Source organism: Mangifera indica, chromosome 12 (assembly GCF_011075055.1).
Source record: "Mangifera indica cultivar Alphonso chromosome 12, CATAS_Mindica_2.1, whole genome shotgun sequence".
Taxonomy (NCBI): Eukaryota; Viridiplantae; Streptophyta; class Magnoliopsida; order Sapindales; family Anacardiaceae; genus Mangifera; species Mangifera indica.
This window is the reverse complement of record NC_058148.1, coordinates 12844609-12864342: the sequence shown is the minus strand read 5'-3', so window position 1 is coordinate 12864342 and position 19734 is coordinate 12844609. Positions and strand designations below refer to the sequence as shown.

Genomic DNA, 19734 nt, shown 5'->3' with positions numbered 1-19734 from the left:
ATATGAAAGATAATTTATTTATTTTTACTAAAATGTCTCCTGTTTAATGGGCCTAACATTTGTGTTCATACAGATTTGACCCATCGCGTCCAATTCCATAAAATAAAAAATCTTTAATTGAAATTAAAATGAGTGTTTTATTTATAATTAAAAAAAAAAACTAGCCACTTATAATGATCTGTCTGGAATATTTATTCTTCCAGAAAACTTACTTATGTGACCTAGAGGATTCTCTCTGTACTATAATTTCAAGTTCCACTAGAAATTCAGCAACTTTATTTATGGTAATATATTTAATTACCAAAAAATAATAATAATAACCTTTATTTATGGTATTGACTGCCTTGAAATGAAAATGTTCATTTGTTTGTTCATTCATGTAGGCTTAGATATTCAACAACTGATATGAACATTTTCTTTTATGTTGTTGATACTTTACTTTCCTTGTGCCCCATGAGAGGAATCGTACTTTGAAAAGAAAAGGAAGAAGAATAAAGACATGATCAGCTTTTTTTCACTGCTAATCTGTCTCACATTTGTTGTTAATCTGGTTTCTACTTTATTCTTATTCTCCTCTTCATAAAGAAACAGGTTCCACTATAAGTTTACCTTCTCCTGTCTGTCTTCCACCCTCTTCATATCATCTCCACAATAATGGCGGCCACTCAAAAAAACATGGGCTTCTTGGTTTGTTTACTTATCATGGCTTTGGATGTCACTGCTGGGATTCTTGGGATTGAAGCTGAAATAGCTGAAAACAAGGCAAGTTTATATGAAGATTATGATTTTGACATTTGGGTTATATTGTAATGGTAGCTTTAATTGGTTTGTTGAACAGGTGAAACATGTACGGGTGTTGATTTTTGAGTGCAGAGAATCAAGCCACAAAGCTTTCAGGCTAGGATTGGCAGCAGTTGTGCTGCTAAGCTTTGCACATGTTATAGCTAATTTACTTGGTGGGTGCATTTGCTTTGGGTCTAAAGCTGAAATGAATAATGCATCTCCTAACAAGCAATTAGCTGTGGCTTCTCTCATCTTCTCATGGTATAATCTGTCTCCTTTGATTTCTCAAACAAAAAGAATCCAAATGCTGATTCATGTTGAATGTCAGGATTACACTTGCAGCTGCATTCTCAATGCTGATCATAGGAACTCTGTCCAATGCCAGACCAAAGAAATCTTGCGGATTGACCCACCATCGCCTGTTCTCCATCGGTGGAATTGTTTGTTTCATCCATGGACTCTTCACGGTTGCTTATTATGTATCTGCTGCAGCCACAGCTCGAGAGAAAAACCAAGATCTGCAGGACATACTTAAAACATTGCATCTTTCTTTGCCCTTCAGATTTCCGTTAATTTTTCATTTTGTCAAGCGATCTTATTAGGAACATTACTTAAGTTAAAAATTTCTGAAATCAATCATTAAGGTTGTTGAAGCCTGATTTGGTTATTAGGTTTGTTGATATGTTCGATTGATTTGTTCTAGTGCTATACATAACCTGATTTGGTTTCCCTGAGAGTATTCCATAAGCTAATTTGCATATCTCATATTGGTTTTACTGCAAGTCATCCTATCCAGAGCATGCCAAAAAAGTTGAGCTTCTTGGATACTGGAAGTCATTTCCCATCCAAAAGATATTGGAAGGGATATGGTAACTTCTTCTAACAAGGTATCAAAAGCTTTGAGAAATTATGAATTTGGTCCAAAGCAGGTTGAAAACCACCACTAATACACAAGGGAACACAAATGACTAACTTAAACACAAACACAATAAAAGAAACTTCAAGTTGTTCTTATTCCTTTGTGATTCCAATTATAAATTTATACCTTATACATCTATACAAGTTATTTCTCAATTAACATGATAAAAAAGGCACTAGGAAGACATAGGAAATGAATATCACAAAGTCATTATTTCTCCTGCAGAAGAACCAACAGCAATGTATGAAAAATTGGACATGGGATACAGGAAAAAGAATGAAAGAGTGGCAAACAAAGCAATTCGTTGCAAGTACCTCCACAACACAACTAACACAAAAATCAAACACCTATCGAATATTACCTACTAAAATATTTGCAGAGGCCCATGCCAATACAAGAATAATGAAATCAGTCAGTCCAACTTAACTAAGACAATTAATAAATACGTATAATGGGGATCAAATAGCCTCAGTTTAGATCAAAACCATCAAGAGATGATATTAACCTTCATACACTAGCCATCCTAAGAAGATTCACTAGCAACATGTAAAACAATAAGCAATTATATCAGGAGAGAACAACCAAAACTTTAAAAAGAGGCATCAACTATTTCAAAAAGGTAAGTTGCAGATAATTAAACTCAAATGAGCAATTCAAAAACAATTAACATATAAGGCTATAGGAAGTTTAAACTACTCTACACTCAAGAGAATGATATAATCACAAATACCACATAAGTCCACAATTAGTCAAAACTAAACAAAAACATCAATACCTTAATAGTCATTCTCAAAACAGCCACAAAAGGCATAAATCATACCTCGAAACAACTAACAACCTATCGACCTGATGATTTCATGGCCTCCAACATTAACTTAGTTTGCTCCTTAATTAAATCATTCCGCTCCACAAACAACTGCAACTGAGCAATCTGCAACTTCTTCCACCTTTCCTCCAATTCCTCCTTTTTGGCTCCTCCAATCATATCTAAACCCTGGCTGATTACAAACTCCTCCAAACCAGCCATCCCAACACTCTTATTAAACAAAAGCTTCAGTTTTGAATCGCTCAAGTTACCTTCTTTGTCATTATCAATCTCCATCTTCTCCCCTTCCTTACCTCCATCATTCAACTCGGCTTTTAAAATAGGCAAGGACTTACTATTCCCTCTCTGGGTTTGATTCTTTCTTGCTTTCCCATCCGACTTTGCAGCTGATTCAAGAACTCCACTAGTATCTTCACTTCCCCATAGCTTTTTAGACAATTCATACGCTTGTCGTTCGTGCAGTTTCGAAAAAGTCCGATCTTCACCTTTCTTTTCTCTGCCAAGATTGTTCTCATACTTCTTCTTCAATCTCCTAATCTTGTCCATCACTTGAGCTCTGGTAACATCCACATGAAGCGATTTTTTGATAAAATCATGAAAAGCATTCATATCTTGATTTGGGTTCATCCCTTTTTTTGCAGTGAAGTCAATCATCCCCTTCAGCACAGCAATTTCATCCTCCTCGCTCCAGAGTCTTTGAAACAACTGCTTCTTTGTATCATCTCCAGGCTTCTTCTGATCCTCATCGACCGGATCAGCATCTGTTTCATTCTTCTTTTCCCGTTTGGAGTCCATCGGACTCTCCTCCGTCTCACTGGGGCGTTTTGCCGAAGCTTTCGACCTGGGTTTAGTCCTTGCCGCTTTTGGCGTTTCTTCCATGGGTTTGGTGGCAACAGGCTTCGGAGTTGATTCCGGGTCGGGTTCAGATTCGGACTCAGACTCCGATCCGGAATCTTCTTCAGAGCTAAGAGACTTTTTCTGCGGGGTGGAAGCAACGGAGTGAGTTGGTTTTGGAGAAGACAAAGTCATATGATCATCATCAGAAGAAGAGAGTTCATCAGAAGAGCTCTCTTCGTCATCATCGGAGGAAGCAGCGGGAGGCTTCTCCATGGGGTTTGGCTTCCTGGGGGCCATTATTATGACGAGAGATTTGAGAGGGATGGAATTGAGTCAGAAGAGAAGGGCTAGGGTTCGTGCTTGCTGATGTTTATAGGCAAACCCAAAAGCCCACACGGTGGATTAGATATTTTCTGTCCTCACCCTTTCTCCAGTGTGAGACATGATTAGACCCATTTTTCATAAACTTGGCCCATTTATCAATTTCATTTTTATGAAATTATAACATTTTCGAAATTATTACTTATTAAATTATATGTATATATGATGTTAATTTTAGTTCATATTGTTTATTTTAAACAATAATATAATTATGATTTTCAGCATTAAGATTAAAATTTTATTTTTTTAATAAGAAAACCTTATTTAATTTGAACAATTTTTTTAGAGTTAAATCGATTGTATCAAATAAGTAAAATTTTAAATTTAGTAAACTCTCAAATTTAGTGATCGATCTTATATTAACTAAACAAAATAAATCAAAAATTTAATATTGATGTTATTGATAAATCTCAAACCCATGATCTCACATTTGAAGGTTATCATCCTTTACCAATCAAACTATATATATAACACAACTAACAACTATGATACCTTTTGACAATTGGAGATAGAGACGATGACGAAGAGAACTCATGTTTTTATATTTCAAAAGGGATGTATAGATTGAAGTTGTCTTTTAGTAATGGCTATAGTTTTTGCATGAAAAGTGGAGGGGTTTGTCAAGTAATGACACTTGAGCAGTGGTTCAAATTAAGAGAGACTAACCTCAAAGAACTTGTCATGGAGAGAAATTACGATGGAAATGGTTTGGTTTTGGTTGCGTTTTGTAAAGGAAAGAGTGTAAGGCTCGAAAAAACAGCGAGTGATATGTGTCAAATTATAATGGTAATATGGTAATTGTGGTGTATTGAATTTGGTTTGATAGGAAAAAGAGGAAGAGATTTCGTTGGATAAGAGAAGGAAGATAAGAGCCGAAAGAATGGCGGCCACGAATACTGGACGCACGCAACAGGAGTTTGCGGTGGTTAATAAGCAAGATTATTCAGCTGCAACTGATATTGGCAGCACTGAGGGTTCAGAGAGTGGAAATGTAGAGTTCACAAAAGAAGAAACTGAAGCCCTGTTGAATGAGAAGCCCAAAGCAAAGAAGTTTGATCTTAAGGTTTGTTTAACATCAATTGTGACTGTGGGTAGGCTTATTTTTATTTGTTTTTATTTTTTAAAATTTTTGTTGTGATGAATTTGTAGGCCAAAATGGAGCAAATGACTGAGAACAACAAAAGGCTCAGGCTTTCTGTCAATGATTTTTGAAAGTTGAAAATCATTTTGTGGAAAAGGAAAATATTCGAAGAGAACTTGAATTTGGAGAGAAAAAAAAAATACTTTGATATTGGTATATATGCTTTTTAATGAGTGAAACTACGTGCAATTATAATTGACAACAACTTGGATACTAATGATAATATCTTCGTGTGATTTAGTGTTATTACTAATTCAAAATCACACATATAGATACATGATTTACAAGCTTGAAAAAGCACAGCAAGACATTGCAGCTGCCAACCAGAGGGTAATGCAAATTTAGTAATCCAGTATCTCTTATTTAGTTTTTCAATTTTGTTTCTATTACTTTACATGTACATGATGTATACTTTATACCGATTCTGCAGGCTTCCTCCCTTGATGATATCTACAAACGCTTGCAAGTGTACAACCAGAGTCTACAACTTTACAATGTTAAACTGCAAAAAGATCTTGAAACGGCCAATGAATCACTCAAAAAAGCAGAGAAGGACAAGTTGACCATTGTGGAAAACCTAAGTACTTTTAAGGGGTCGAGATAATTCATTGCAAGATCAGCTCACCTTGTCCAGAGTAAGTATTACACTGTGATTTCCTTTATTTCTATAGCCTATGAAGTTCCTTGAGCTAGATTATTTGTTTATAAAATATCTTATATTTGAGTCGTGTGGATTTCCTACTGTTTACAGTGGGCCTAGATTTTTGCAATAATAAGGGTATAGGAGAGGTTAATGAATTTTTTTTACTCTGGAAATTAGAAAAGGATTAATTTTTCTGGCTAAATAATTGAAGGGAACTGTATTCCTGAGAAGTTTTTTAATGCACTCATAGTCTAGCCTCATTTGGACTGATGTGCCTGTTGAAAGGTCTGTCTGCTTGTTTCAACTTGGATGAATGTTCATCTCTTAGCTGTTTATGTGTTTCCTCTTTTAGCTGTTTGTGTGTTTATGTATAGTTTTTTTTTTTTTAAATCAGCTTGCATACTAAATGTTCTATGAGAATGCAATATGTTTAAGGATGTTTCAGATATGAATTAAAAATGTGAAAAGATAAAGAGGTGTTGGAATTCATCTGAATGGTTGGATCGTTGACAATTTTTTAGACTTGTCTCATATTTTTTAATGTTCTAGACTTCTCAAGATGAGGCTGTAAATCAGAAAGAGTCATTAGTTAATGAAGTCAAATGCCTTCGTATGGTGAGGTATGGTTGGAGAATTACAACAAATAAGAGAGGATAATAATCGCCAAGCAGTGCAGGTGTAGACCTTAAATGCTGAGATAGTGAAGTATCAAGAAAGTACTGAAAAATCTTTAGCAGAGTTGGGCTGCTTGACAACACAATCGAAATCCCTGGAGGTTAGTTAAGTTTTTTTTTCTCGGTTAAGTAGGTTAGTTAAATTTTCTCTTACCCATAACTTAATTTTGATCTGTTAGTTTTAAAATGTATTTATTTTTTATTGCAGGAGGCATGTTCTTCCCAAAGGGAACATATACGAATTTTGGAGCTTCAGCTATCTGCTGCGAATGAAAAATTCAAGGCAACACTAGTAATATTTGTGTTTGGGAAGTTGAATCATCTGTCTAAATTTATTTTTGCTTCTTGATTATTTGTTTCATTACATATGAAGTTGTCAACTTTAGTAAACTTTTATGTTTTCATTAAAGGGCTCAGTTGTCAGCTTTGGAAACACAAACGCAGTTTGAAGATCAAAAGAGAACTACACATGAACTACAACATCAGTTGGCAGATGCTGAACATCAACTTATTGAAGCAGAGATATTAAGAAAAAAATTGCATAATACAATTCTGGTTAGTACTTTCCTCCACCATATCTACATCAGTATATTTGTAACATAACACTAAGTTATGTATTGTTGTAGGAACTTATAAGGAATATTCGGGTATTCTGTCTAGTTCATCCTTTCCTGCCTGATGATGGTGTTGGAACAGATGCCTCAGTCATTTCTTATCCTACATCAGTGGAAGGTCTTGGTCAGGACATTGACGTGATACAAAGTGGTAAGGATGTGCTATTTGTTTCTCTTCAGCCTCTGAAGATTAATTTAGTTTAACTTGAAGAGGAGAATTCTTCTAAAGTAATCATTTCATCTCTTAATCAATGCTTTTCTTATTGTCAACAGGGAAAAAGATTCCTTTTACATTTGACAAAGCGTTCAATCATGATGCTTTTCAGCAAGATGTTTTCGTTCAAATATCACAGTTGATACAAAGTGCCCTTGATGGCTATAAGGTAATTATGTTATATTTACCTATGTTCTTAGCAATATCAGTAGCATGGCCTAGGTTGGATTGAAGCATCTACATAAATTTAGAACTTTCTCTAATTATAAAATGTTCATCTTAATTGCTGAGGAGGGTCACTTGTGTTATGAATTTCTTGGTTTAACATCAAATATAGCATGTGCATTTGCCATATTTTCAATTACCAAGAACTTCATTTTCAATTTTTAGTTTTAAAGACTATATGTGAGGTAGGAAATTGAAGGCTACTTCTTTATTGTTTGTCTTGATATCAATAACAAATTGCTAAAAGTATTTGTAAGTTGAATTTTGGTAGGTCTACATATTTGCTTATGGGCAAACAGGTTCCCGTCTAAAAGATATTGAAAGGGATATGATAATTTCTTCCAACAAGGTATGACAAGCTTTGAGAAGTTATGAATTCGGTCTAAAGCAGGGTTAAAAACCAGCACGAACAAACAAGGGAACACTAACTTAAACACAAACACAATAGAAGTAAATTCTTCTTCTTCCTTTGTGATTCTCAGTTATAAATTAATACCTTATACATGTATACAAGTTATTTCTCAACTAACATGATAAGAAAAAGGCACTAGAAAACGACGGAAATGAGAATCACTAAGTCATATTTTCTCATGCTGAAGAACCAACAGCAATGTATGGACAATTGGACATGGGATACAGGAAAAAGAATGGAAGAGTGGCAAACAAAGCAATTCACTGCAAGTACCTCCACAACACAACTAATACAAAAATCAAACACCTATGAATATTACTTACTAAAGTTTTTGCAGGGCCCATGCCAATACAAGAGTAATGAAATCAGTCAGTGCAACTTAACTAAAACAATTAATAAATACGTATAATGGCGATCCAATAGCCTCAATATAGATCAAAACCATCAAGAGATGATATTAACCTTCATATACTAGCCATACTAAGAAGATTCACTAGCAACATGTAAAACAATAAGCAATTATATCAGGCAAGAACAACCAAAACTTTAAAAAAAGGCATCAACTATTTCAAAAAGGTAAGTTGCAGATAATTAAACTCAAATGAGCAATTCAAAAACATTAAACATATGAGGCTATAGTAAGTTTAAACTACTCCACATTCAAGAGAATGATATAATCACAAATACCACACAAGTCCACAATTAATCAAAACTAAACAAAAACATCAATACCTTAATAGTTATTCTCAAAACAGCCACAAAAAGCATAAATCATACCTCAAAACAACTAATAACCTATCAACCTGATGATTTCATGGCCTCCAACATTAACTTAGTTTGCTCCTTAATTAAATCATTCCGCTCCACAAACAACTGCAACTGAGCAATCTGCAACTGCTTCCACCTTTCCTCCAATTCCTCCTTTTTGGCTCCTCCAATCATATCTAAACCCTGGTTGATTACAAACTCCTCCAAGCCAGCCATCCCAACACTCTCATTAAACAAAAGCTTCACTTTTGCATTGCTCAAGTTACCTTCTTTGTCATTATCAATCTCCATCTTCTCCCCTTCCTTACCTCCATCATTCAACTCGGCTTTTAAAATAGGCAAGGACTTACTATTCCCTCTCTGGGTTTGATTCTTTCTTGCTTTCCCATTCGACTTTGCAGCTGATTCAAGAACTCCACTAGTATCTTCACTTCCCCATAGCTTTTTAGACAATTCATAAGCTTGTCGTTCGTGCAGTTTCGAAAAAGTCCGATCTTCACCTTTCTTTTCTCTGCCAAGATTGTTCTCATACTTCTTCTTCAATCTCCTAATCTTGTCCATCACTTGAGATCTTGTAACATCCACATGAAGCGATTTTTTGATAAAATCATGAAAAGCATTCATATCTTGATTTGGGTCCACCCCTTTTTTTGTGGTGAAGTCAATCATCCCCTTCAACACAGCAATTTCATCCTCCTCGCTCCAGAGTCTTTGAAACAACTGCTTCTTTGTATCCTCTCCAGGCTTCTTCTGATCCTCATCAACCGGATCAGCATCTGTTTCATTCTTCTTCGTCCGTTTGGAGTCCTTCGGAGTCTCCTCCGTCTCATTAGGGCGTTTTGCCGGAGCTTTCGACCTGGGTTTAGTAGTTGAGGCTTTTGGGGTTTCTTCCATGGGTTTGGTGGCAACAGGCTTCGGAGTTGAGTCCGGGTCGGATTCGGATTCGGACTCTGATTCGGATCCGGAATCTTCTTCAGAGCTAAGAGACTTCTTCTGCGGTGCGGAAGCAACAGAGTGACTTGGTTTTGGAGAAGACAAAGTCACATGATCATCGTCAGAAGAAGTGAGTTCATCAGAAGAGCTCTCTTCCCCATCATCGGAGGAAGCAGCTGGAGGTTGTTCCATGGGGTTTGACTTCCTGGGTGCCATTGTTATAACTTGAGTTTTGAGAGGAATGGAATTGGTTCAGAAGACACAGCCTAGGGCTAGTGCTTGATGAGGTTTATATGTAAACACAAAAGCCCGCACGGTGGATTAGATATTTTCTGTCCTCTCCATGATTAGACCCATTCTTGCTAAACTTAGGCCCATCTATCAATTCCTTTGTCCTTTCATTTTTATGAAATTATAAGGTTTTCAAAATTATTAAATTTGAAAATAATGTCTCCATACAAAATCAAAATAGGATCATCATTTATAAAAAAAAAAAAACCTCTGACGATTTTAATTTTAATTCATTGTTTATTTTAAAATATATCTAAGTCTTTTTTATTTACATGAAAACAAAGATAATTGAAAATTTAAACAATAATATAATCATAATTTTTATTTTAGAGATTTTTTTTTTTAATAAGAAAACATTATTTTTAGTTGAAACACTTCTATAGGTTTAATCCAATATCCCAAAAAAGTAAAACCGTGAATTCAATAAACTTCTAAATTTAGTGATCAATCTCACATTAATTAAAAATAAGTCAAAATTTTAATTTTGATATTATTAGTAGATGTCAAACCTATGATCTCACATTTAAAGAATTATTTTTCTTTGTTATTCAAACTATATATATGACACAATTGTCAACTAAGATTCCTTTTGATAGTTGAAGATGGAGATGATGATGAGGAGAACTCATGTTTTTTTATTTTAAAAGGGATCACAGAGATTGAAGTTGCCTTTTAATATGACTAGGAGTTTTTGGGTGAAAAGTGAAGGGGTTTGCAAAAAAATGACACTTGAGTGGTGGGTCAAATTAGGAGAGAGTGGCCTCAAAGAAATTGTCATAGAGAGAAATTATTGTGGAGATTTGGTTTTGGCTGCGTTTTGTAAAGGAAAGAGTAGTGTAAGGCCCGAAAAAACAGCGAGAGATACATTGTGTCAAATTATAATGGTAATATGGTAATTGTAGTGTATGCAATGTGTCAAAAGTCCACTTTTTATTTATAAATTTTGGTTTTAAGTGTAAACATATGATTTGTGTACTATTGAAGAAAAATTTAAGCTGAACATGGGGTGGAAAATGTCACTTTTGAAATTGTTGGATACGGCCAATGGTGAATAATTGTCTGTCAAAGCCCATATGGTTGATGGAGGTAAAATGTTGGCCAAAGCCAGTGAGCCATTGGTTTGAGGTCAATATTAATCAATTGTAGAGCATTAATGTCACATTGATCCAATTAAGTCTATGTTGATTTGTTGAAACACGATGAAATCATTAGATTTCGACTGAAGTTATTTAGAACTACTAATACTTAATAAATTAGTTTTTTTCTTAAATTTATTTAAAAGCTCTGAAAATAATTTGATTTTAAAAAATTACTTTAGATTATTATAAAATTCTTTTATAAATATGATTATTTTATAATCAACTTAAATACTTTTATTATATTTGATATGTGTTATTTTATGATTAAAATTTTATTTTTATTTAAAATTTAAAATATATATATTAAATATATATTTAAAATAATTATCTATGATATTATTATTATTTTTTAAGGAGCGTGAAGAAAAAGCAAGTCGGACAAAAATATATGGGCTTAACAGCCGAACCCAATCAAGCCCAAAAGAGTGGGGCCGCATTCCACATCTGATTTCAAATGAATTTGAATTTGAATTTTTCACTGGCGCTTCTCGTCTCAAACCAAACCCCATACTCCCTCTTTCATCCCCCAACCCTAACGTTCGAAACATTTTGAAAAAATAAGCTCCACCAGTTTGAATAATCTTTTGCTTCTTTTGCATTATCTACTGTGGATTCCGTAAATCAACTGCGCTGATTGAAGTACCACTCAGATTCTGAGTTTTTGATCGATTTGCTCAGTTATGGCGTCTCGGAATCAGAACAGACCTCCACGGAGTCCAACTGTTGTAAGAATTCTAACATTGCAAATTCAGTTTTCTAATGAATCTTTAGGTTAATTTGGTTTCGAATCCAAAATTACTGTTTCTATTAAATTTACATTTTAAGTGGTTAATTATTTTGAATTTGGTTTGATAGAAAAAAGAGGACGAAATCTCGTTGGACAAGAGAAGGAAGATAAGAGCCGAAAGAATGGCTGCCACGAATACTGGACGCACGCGACAAGCGTTTACAGTGGTTAATAAGCAAGATTCTTCAGCTGCAACTGATATGGGAAGCACTGAGGGTTCAGAGAGCGGGAATGTAGAGTTCACAAAAGAAGAAGCTGAAGCCCTGTTGAATGAGAAGCCCAAAGCTAAGAAGTTTGATCTTAAGGTTTGTTTAATATCAATTGCCGGTAGGCTTATTTTTATTTATTTTTATTTAAGTTTTTTTTTTTGTGATGAATTTGTAGGCCAAAATGGAGCAAATGACTGAGCACAACAAAAGGCTCAGGCTTTGTGTCAGATGGTTTTTGAAAGTTGATGAAAATCATGTTGTGGAGAAGGAAAATATTCGAAAAGAACTTGAATCTGCAGAAAAAAAATATTCTGTTACTGGTATATATGTTTTTTAATAAGTGAAACTACGTACAATTATAATTAGCAACAACTTGGATACTAATGATGATATCATCGTGTGATTTAGTGTTAACTTATTATTGATTCAAAATCACACACATGGATATAAATCATCATTATTACCCAAATTGATATTCAATTTTATTGTTTTTTAATTTGTATTAAACAGTAATATTGCAGTTTTTTACGTGGCCGAGGTAGTGGTTTCAATGTATATTTTTCCTGGGTTTCAGAAATGGAGATGAAAAATAGGGAGGCTGAGTTCAATGCAACTATTTGGGAGTTGAGGAAAGAAAATGCCTCTTTACAAGAGAGAGTTGCAAAAGAAGAATTTGAAAAGCTAGTAAGATCTTTATTTATAGATTTGTATTGTTATGGATTCTTTTTTCTATTTCTTTACAATGTTTTAATTTAATCTTTTTATTTATTTTGGTTAATAATAAGGATGCAATTGAAAATCATAGAAGGGAAAATGAAACTAGGGTTGCTGCGGAAAAGTTACAAACTTCTCTCTCAGAGCAGCTTGAAAAGGCTCAGCAGGACATTGCAGCTGCCAACCAGAGGGTAATGCAAATTTAGTATTCCAGTATCTCTTATTTAGTTTTTCAATTTTGCTGCTATTACTTTACATGTACATGATGTGTACTTTATACCGATTCTGCAGGCTTCCTCCCTTGATGATATGTACAAACGCTTGCAAGAGTACAACCAGAGTCTACAGCTTTACAATGCTAAACTGCAAAAAGATCTTGAAACGGCCAATGAATCACTCAAAAAAGTAGAGAAGGATAAGTTGACCATTGTGGAAAACCTAAGTGCTTTAAGGGGGCACTATAATTCATTGCAAGATCAACTGACTTTGTCCAGAGTAAGTATTACACTGTGATTTCCTTTATTTCTGTAGCCTACGAAGTTCCTTGAGCTAGATTATTTTTTTATAAAATTTCTTATATTTGAGTAGTGTGGATTTCCCACTGTTTATAGTGGGCCTAGATTTTTGCAATAATGAGGGTAGAGGAGAGGTTAATGAATTTCTTTACACTGGAAATTAAAAAGGGATTAATTTTTCTGGCTGAATAATTGAAGGGAACTGTATTCCTGAGAAGTTTTTTAATGCACTCATAGTCTAGCCTCATTTGGACTGATGTGCCTGTTGAAAGGTCTGTTTGCTTGTTTCAACTTGGAGAAATGTTCATCTTTTAGCTGTTTGTGTGTCTATGTATAGTTTTTTTCAATCAGCTTGCATACTAAATGTTCTATTGGAATGCAATATGTTTAAGGATGTTTCAGATATGAATTAAAAATGTGAAAAGATAAAGAGGTATCGGAATTCATCTGAATGGTTGGGTTGTTGATAATTTTTTAGACTTATCCCATATTTTTTAATGTTCTAGACTGCTCAAGATGAGGCTGTAAATCAGAAAGAGTCATTAGTTAATGAAGTCAAGTGCCTTCGGGGAGAATTACAACAAGTAAGAGAGGATCGTGATCGCCAAGCAGTGCAGGTGCAGACCTTAAATGCTGAAATAGTGAAGTATCAAGAAAGTACTGGAAAATCTTTAAAAGAGTTGGACTGCTTGACAACAAAGTCAAAATCCCTAGAGGTTAGTTAAATTTTTTTTTTGGTAAGTAGGTTAGTTAAATATTCTCCTCCCATAATTTAATTTTGATTTCTCAGCTTTATGAAGTATTGGTTTTTGGTTACAGGAAGCATGTTCTTCACAAAGGGAACAGATAGGAATTTTGGAGCTGCAGCTATCTGCTGCGAATGAAAAATTCAAGGTAACACTAGTAATATTTGAGTTTGGGAAGTTGAATAATCTCTCCAACTTTTTTTTTGCTGGTTGATTATTTCTTCCATTACATATCAAGTTGTTAACTTTAGTAAACTTTTATGTTTTTGTTAGAGGGCTGATTTGTCAGCTTTGGAAACACAAACGCAATTTGAAGATCAAAAGAGAACCATACATGAACTACAACATAATTTGGCAGATGCTGAACATCAACTTATTGAAGCAGAGATATTAAGAAAAAAATTGCATAATACAATTCTGGTTAGCACTTTCCTCCACCATTATCTGCATTGGTATATTTGTAACAGAACACTAAGTTATGTATTGTTGTAGGAACTTAAAGGGAATATTCGGGTGTTCTGTCGAGTTCGTCCTTTACTGCCTGAGGATGGTGTTGGAACAGATGCCTCAGTCATCTCTTATCCTACATCTGTGGAAGGTCTTGGCCGGGGCATTGATGTGATACAAAGTGGTAAGGATGTGCTGTTTGTTTCTCTTCAGCCTCTTAAGTTTAATTTAGTTTAACTTGATGAGGAGAATTCTTCCAAAGTATTCATTTCATCTTTTAATCAATGCTTATCTTGTTGTCAACAGGGAAAAAGATTCCTTTTACATTTGACAAAGTGTTCAATCATGATGCTTCTCAGAAAGAAGTTTTTGTTGAAATATCACAGTTGATACAAAGTGCCCTTGATGGCTATAAGGTAATTATGTTATATTTACCTATGTTCTTAGGAATATCAGTAGCATGGCCTGGGTTGGATTGAAGCATCTAACATAAATTTAGAACTTTCTCTAATTATAAAATTTTCATCTTAATTGCTGAGGAGGGTCACTTGTGTTATGAGTTTCTTTGTTAAACATCAAATATAGCATGTGCATTTGCCATGTTTTTAATTAAGAAGAACCGAATTTTGAATTTTTGTTCTAAATACTAAATATGAGGTAGGAAATTGAAGGCTACTTCTTTATGGTTTGTCTTGATATCAATAACAAATTGCTAAAAGCATTTGTATGTTGAATTTTGGTAGGTCTGCATATTTGCTTATGGGCAAACAGGTTCAGGTAAAACATATACCATGATGGGTAGACCAGAAACTTCTGAACAAAAAGGATTGATTCCACGTTCACTGGAACAGATATTTCAAACTAGTCAGATACTTTCAGCACAGGGTTGGAAATATAAAATGCAGGTAATCACTCTCCTTAATCAAGAATATCTTGTTTACAAGCAGTGATTGAATGCTAACCATATCTTGTAAATTCAAGGCCTCAATTTTGGAAATCTACAATGAGACTATCCGAGATCTATTGGCAGTTAACAAAACCAACGGTTTAGATTTGGCACGTGTTGAAAATGGAGTTCCTGGAAAGCAATACACAATTCGGCATGATGCGAATGGAAACACACATGTCAGTGACCTCACCATTGTTGATGTTGGCAGTATTTCAGAGATTTCCTCACTTTTACGGCAGGCTGCACAAAGCAGGTATGTGCTGTTGCAAATTTTTATTTAGTCTTTGAAGTGTAATGCCATTTTTAGACCATGTTTTTGTGATTTAACTGTTAAATTTTGCTGTTGTATAAGTTAATTTACAACGTGACTCACATTAAATAGTTAGATTTGTAAAATTCTTAGAGGTGTAGAGTATTGAAACTTATGAAGTATTTACTTCATCCTTCATTGTTTGTATTTTAGGTCTGTGGGCAAGACACAAATGAATGAGTACTCATCTAGAAGTCATTTTGTATTTACATTAAGGATTTCTGGGATAAATGAGGTATGTTTATAGTATGCTATAATAATTTGTGTATACTACACTTAAATATATATATATTTTTTCGCTGATTTAAATTTTTGTTTCGTTAGACAACTGAACAACAAGTTCAGGGTGTCTTAAACCTCATTGACCTTGCTGGAAGTGAGCGACTTTCAAGGAGTGGAGCTACAGATGACCGTCTAAAGGAAACTCAGGTTTCTGAAATATTTCAATTGTTAAGTTTATTATTTGCTTACAAGCTTTAAAGCATTTGATCTAATTTTGTTTTGATTTTCAATGTTCTTCAGGCAATAAATAAAAGTTTATCATCTTTAAGTGATGTTATATTTGCATTGGCGAGGAAGGAAGATCATGTTCCATTTAGGAACTCCAAGTTGACATACCTTCTTCAGGTGCTATATACTTTTTGAACAATGTTGGATATTGAATAAATAGAATAAATTTGTTAACTTCATTTAAATTACGTACAGCCTTGTCTAGGTGGGGACTCAAAAACCTTAATGTTTGTTAACATCTCCCCTGATCCTTCGTCAATGGGTGAATCGCTTTGTTCTCTGCGATTTGCCGCTAGAGTGAACGCCTGCGAAATTGGGGTTCCCAGGCGCCAAACGGCCTTGCGACCTGCTGCTGATGCTCGCTTGAGTTGCGGTTGAATGTAATCTATTTTGCTAGCTACATTTGTAGTTTAATTAACTGTTTTTTACAAAAGGAGGTTGATGTTTGTGATTAGAGTGTGCAATGCATTGGGTCGATATCATTAATTTCAACCAATGTGTGGTAAATTTGGTAGAGCTACCATTAAATGTTGTATGATAAAGTTCATCTGGTGATGAACCCAATCTGAAATTGATTGTTGTTAAATATATTATTGAATTGATATAGATTAGAAAGTTGGGTGGTAATGTTTATTGCTTCATTTTACAATATGTGGTTCTTTTATGAAACTGTAGTGAATTTTCATGATTGATTTGGTTCGGAAAGGAACATCTTATTGGAAAGCAACTCAGATTACGATTCTGTGGGTGCCCATAGTTTATCATGCTGGAATACATTTCCAGCGGCTGGAATGATCTAGAATGTGTAAGCAGTTGCCTTGCATGATTGAATGGGTCTTTTGGTAAATTTATCTTGGATTATATGTAAAATTCTTGGATTAGTGTCTTTATAGTATTTTATTTCCGTGATGGCTAAAGCTGTTTAATTTATTAATCCTTTGGAATTCAAATGAAATGGAAGTTAAATTCATTATTCCAAAAAGTCTAAAGCTAACAGACGAATGTTAAATAAGTTAGACAAATGAATTCCTTTATAAAAGCGCTAGAAGTATAAACAGGATTGTGGAACCCAGGCAGATAAGTATAACAGGATCTATTACATATCCACTAGATTTTCCTCCAATCTAGACTTCTTCCACAAGGTAAACTTTGAAAGAAACTTGCTTTTCTTGTGTGTGTATGTATATCTCGTTCCAGGACAGTCAATACCCATAAGGAATTCAATAAGAAATAGAAGAAAGATATGGAAGGACAGGATGAGCAACCCAAGTCTAGAGTTGTCAAAGTTGACTCAGTTGAGTCCTGGGATTTGTATGTTTCCCGAGCCAACAATCAAGCCTGCCCTGTAAGTTGCATTCTGTCCTTTTTTCGAAATTTTTACATGGAATCTTTTAATAAGAGTCTGTTTGTGAAATTTTGTTAAGAATTGCAGGCGTTTTGATGTTTTGGTGGTGTTGTTTGTGTTATAGATTGTTGTGCACTTTACTGCTTCATGGTGCATTCCTTCTGTGGCTATGAATTCCTTTTTCGAAGAAGCGGCGGCAGCTTATCCAGACGTTCTGTTTCTCTGTGTTGATGTCGATGATGTTAAGGTATATACACAAAGCGTTTTCTATTTTAGTTGTTGTGTTTGATATTATTTATTGTGCTTTAAAATTATTAATGTTGATGCAGATCTAAAATATCAACCCTCAGTACAATTGGAATACAGAATATTTGTTGTGTATTGGGTAAATATCATGCATCATACAATTCAAAATATTATTATTTGATTTTTGAAATATACTTGTTGCAGACTTTTCTATACATGCAGATATGGGTTGCCATCTATGGTTTAGGTAAATGCCAGCTAGATGACAACAACAGTATATCTAGTCGAAGATCAGGATCACCAACTCATAATATTAGTTCATCTTTTTCTGATAGGAATTTAGTTTCTGCAAACTACTAAGATTGAGAGTATTTTAGTAAATTTATCAATACATATTTGTAAAGCACAATAAGAATTATGTTGATTATTAAATTATTCTTTTACTTAACATAAGCTGAAAAGACTACGTCACTTATTCCAGAATGACCCATGACCTGATCTAATTAGAATGATAAAAGTTAGTCATATGTATGACATAGCAGCTATTTTTAGTGTACAATTCTCATTATATTGGGTAGAGTTTTGGTGTTGTGATTGTTATAACTTGTTATATCAAATAGTGTGTTGATACTGGTGTGGTTCAAGCTTCTTGTGCTTGACTTGTACAAAATGATATACATTTTGATACCTTTCATGAGAATTTTGGTGCAATACAATTATGATGCTGCATTTGTCAGAAGCAGGCATCTTTGTGATGCATTGTTGTTACATATTGGGGCTGAAAGTTTTTACTAAATATGTATGTGTTGCATGTCAATATGCTGTATGCTTCATTTTAGTGTTCCTTCAAGAAAGTTTTTTTTTTTTAATAATTTTTGGTGCCCTAAGATACTTTAACTGAAATTTTCAGCTTGCAGAATATTGGGTTTTGTTGCATAATTTGTGGCTACTTTCATATTTATGAATTATAATCTCCTGGCTGATCATGTTCTCCTGGATTGACTTTTTTTTTTTCAAATTTTTAGAGAATCCGTGTTTCATCTAGTCACTATAATCATATATAATAAAGAGAGGTTCTAAATTATTATGTGAATTTTGACGGCTGCGTTGTCAGGCTGTGGCATCTAAAATGGAGGTGAAGGCGATGCCAACATTTGTGCTGATGAAGGAAGGTGCTGTGGTTGACAGGTTGGTGGGTGCAAATCCAGAAGAGATAAGGAAAAGGATTGATAGTTTTGTCCAGTCCATTCGGGTATATGTAGCCTAGTTGGTGGTGGTGTCTTATTGCCATGGTGAATTCTGTAATAAACAACTCTTCTACTTTTTTGATGCTTACAACTGTCATCTATAATGTTTGATTATGAGTTGCTGTGTTTGATATTCTGAATTCTGGTTTTATTCTTGTTACTCATCTAATGTGATTTGGCTGCAATAGTTCCACATACACATGGAAAGTTGTTGGATTTTGCAAAAACCGGAACCTTGAAGTCAACAATGGCACCTATCAGTGGTGAGTGCTGTAGCCATGGCTTTCGATTCACGTGCTAGGGGGTCCGTGAATGAACTAAATTGGGACGTTTGATTTGGTCCCACTCACACCAAACATGATCTCTCCCACATCTTGATATCATATTTGACCAATCACCCATTTGTCATTTCACACGCCACTTTCCCCTTCTAACTTTTGTCTCCATTCATGTTCTCTCATGGCCAAAAGGCTTATTCCCACCCATGGTTGGATGCTTTTCCAAAGCTTCAATTATTAAGTTTTGAAAACTTAAAATCCCTTGTTAATTCAAGGTTTAAAGGATTATTTTATCTTTTATTATCATTTATTGTCAAAATGTGAAAACTTTGTTATAATTGTTTCTTGTCTTTTTCTTCTTGAAGTAGTATAACTTTTCTGGTATCTTTAAACTTTGTGGGATCTATTTTAAGTCTATTAAATAAATGATTTAGCCTTCAAAGCTCTCAAAACTTTTGTTTATATAAAGAGAAAGAATGGTGAAAAAGAGATTAGTGAGTAAGATTTACGAAAGATAAAAGTGTGGTCACAGGTTTTTTTATTATGAGTTAGATGAGAGAGAAAGAAAGTGTTTTTAATTGCTAAAATCTCTTACTAAATTCTTATTTTACCGAATAAAGGCTAAAATAGT

General features: G+C 34.3%; 5 protein-coding genes and 1 pseudogene across 6 annotated transcripts; 4 read left to right on the top strand and 2 right to left on the bottom strand.

Moving 5' to 3' along the window:
* The first annotated feature begins 472 nt into the window (after positions 1 to 472).
* On the top strand, positions 473 to 1517 carry LOC123193182. The gene is made up of 3 exons (XM_044605980.1): positions 473 to 762; positions 839 to 1044; positions 1112 to 1517. Exons 1-3 carry the CDS (start codon positions 655 to 657, stop codon positions 1383 to 1385), a joined length of 588 nt encoding a protein of 195 aa, XP_044461915.1. The 5' UTR covers positions 473 to 654; the 3' UTR covers positions 1386 to 1517.
* Positions 1518 to 1772: 255 nt separating this feature from the next.
* LOC123193181 (probable transcription factor At1g11510) lies at positions 1773 to 3716 on the bottom strand. The gene is made up of 2 exons (XM_044605979.1): positions 2523 to 3716; positions 1773 to 1921 (listed from the first exon to the last, which is right to left on the bottom strand). Exon 1 carries the CDS (start codon positions 3660 to 3662, stop codon positions 2541 to 2543), a length of 1122 nt encoding a protein of 373 aa, XP_044461914.1. The 5' UTR covers positions 3663 to 3716; the 3' UTR covers positions 1773 to 1921; positions 2523 to 2540.
* A 653-nt stretch (positions 3717 to 4369) lies between these two features.
* On the top strand, positions 4370 to 7292 carry LOC123193429 (annotated as a pseudogene).
* On the top strand, positions 7091 to 18965 carry LOC123193427 (kinesin-like protein KIN-14C). 2 transcript variants are annotated; one of them, XM_044606423.1, is made up of 21 exons: positions 7091 to 7201; positions 11155 to 11525; positions 11656 to 11892; positions 11972 to 12116; positions 12371 to 12480; positions 12582 to 12701; positions 12802 to 13005; positions 13532 to 13741; positions 13845 to 13919; positions 14045 to 14191; positions 14264 to 14402; positions 14525 to 14634; positions 14962 to 15123; positions 15200 to 15420; positions 15631 to 15712; positions 15802 to 15906; positions 16000 to 16104; positions 16183 to 17332; positions 17457 to 17579; positions 17662 to 17717; positions 18693 to 18965. In XM_044606423.1, the coding sequence occupies exons 2-18, from the start codon at positions 11481 to 11483 to the stop codon at positions 16363 to 16365; spliced, it is 2400 nt and encodes a 799-aa protein (XP_044462358.1). In that variant the 5' UTR covers positions 7091 to 7201; positions 11155 to 11480; the 3' UTR covers positions 16366 to 17332; positions 17457 to 17579; positions 17662 to 17717; positions 18693 to 18965. The 2 variants fall into 2 exon arrangements, with proteins under 2 accessions (XP_044462358.1, XP_044462357.1); XM_044606422.1 differs by having other exon boundaries at positions 7092 to 7201; positions 11479 to 11525.
* LOC123193428 (probable transcription factor At1g11510) lies at positions 8304 to 9649 on the bottom strand. The gene has a single exon (XM_044606424.1). The coding sequence runs from the start codon at positions 9584 to 9586 to the stop codon at positions 8468 to 8470; it is 1119 nt and encodes a 372-aa protein (XP_044462359.1). The 5' UTR covers positions 9587 to 9649; the 3' UTR covers positions 8304 to 8467.
* LOC123193431 (thioredoxin-like protein CXXS1) lies at positions 16984 to 18965 on the top strand. The gene is made up of 3 exons (XM_044606425.1): positions 16984 to 17332; positions 17457 to 17579; positions 18693 to 18965. The coding sequence occupies exons 1-3, from the start codon at positions 17231 to 17233 to the stop codon at positions 18843 to 18845; spliced, it is 378 nt and encodes a 125-aa protein (XP_044462360.1). The 5' UTR covers positions 16984 to 17230; the 3' UTR covers positions 18846 to 18965.
* Positions 18966 to 19734: the final 769 nt, after the last annotated feature.

Coding starts and splice junctions, on each gene's coding strand:
- LOC123193427 (XM_044606423.1), top strand. CDS start 11,481: ATGGCGTCTCGGAATCAGAACAGACCTCCACGGAGTCCAACTGTT. Junction 12,702..12,801: donor TTGCAGCTGCCAACCAGAGG/GTAATGCAAATT, acceptor CCGATTCTGCAG/GCTTCCTCCCTTGATGATAT. Junction 13,742..13,844: donor CAAAGTCAAAATCCCTAGAG/GTTAGTTAAATT, acceptor TTTTGGTTACAG/GAAGCATGTTCTTCACAAAG.
- LOC123193182 (XM_044605980.1), top strand. CDS start 655: ATGGCGGCCACTCAAAAAAACATGGGCTTCTTGGTTTGTTTACTTATC. Junction 763..838: donor CTGAAATAGCTGAAAACAAG/GCAAGTTTATAT, acceptor TTTGTTGAACAG/GTGAAACATGTACGGGTGTT. Junction 1,045..1,111: donor GCTTCTCTCATCTTCTCATG/GTATAATCTGTC, acceptor GTTGAATGTCAG/GATTACACTTGCAGCTGCAT.
- LOC123193181 (XM_044605979.1), bottom strand. CDS start 3,662: ATGGCCCCCAGGAAGCCAAACCCCATGGAGAAGCCTCCCGCTGCTTCC.
- LOC123193431 (XM_044606425.1), top strand. CDS start 17,231: ATGGAAGGACAGGATGAGCAACCCAAGTCTAGAGTTGTCAAAGTTGAC. Junction 17,333..17,456: donor CCAACAATCAAGCCTGCCCT/GTAAGTTGCATT, acceptor TTTGTGTTATAG/ATTGTTGTGCACTTTACTGC. Junction 17,580..18,692: donor TTGATGTCGATGATGTTAAG/GTATATACACAA, acceptor CTGCGTTGTCAG/GCTGTGGCATCTAAAATGGA.
- LOC123193428 (XM_044606424.1), bottom strand. CDS start 9,586: ATGGCACCCAGGAAGTCAAACCCCATGGAACAACCTCCAGCTGCTTCC.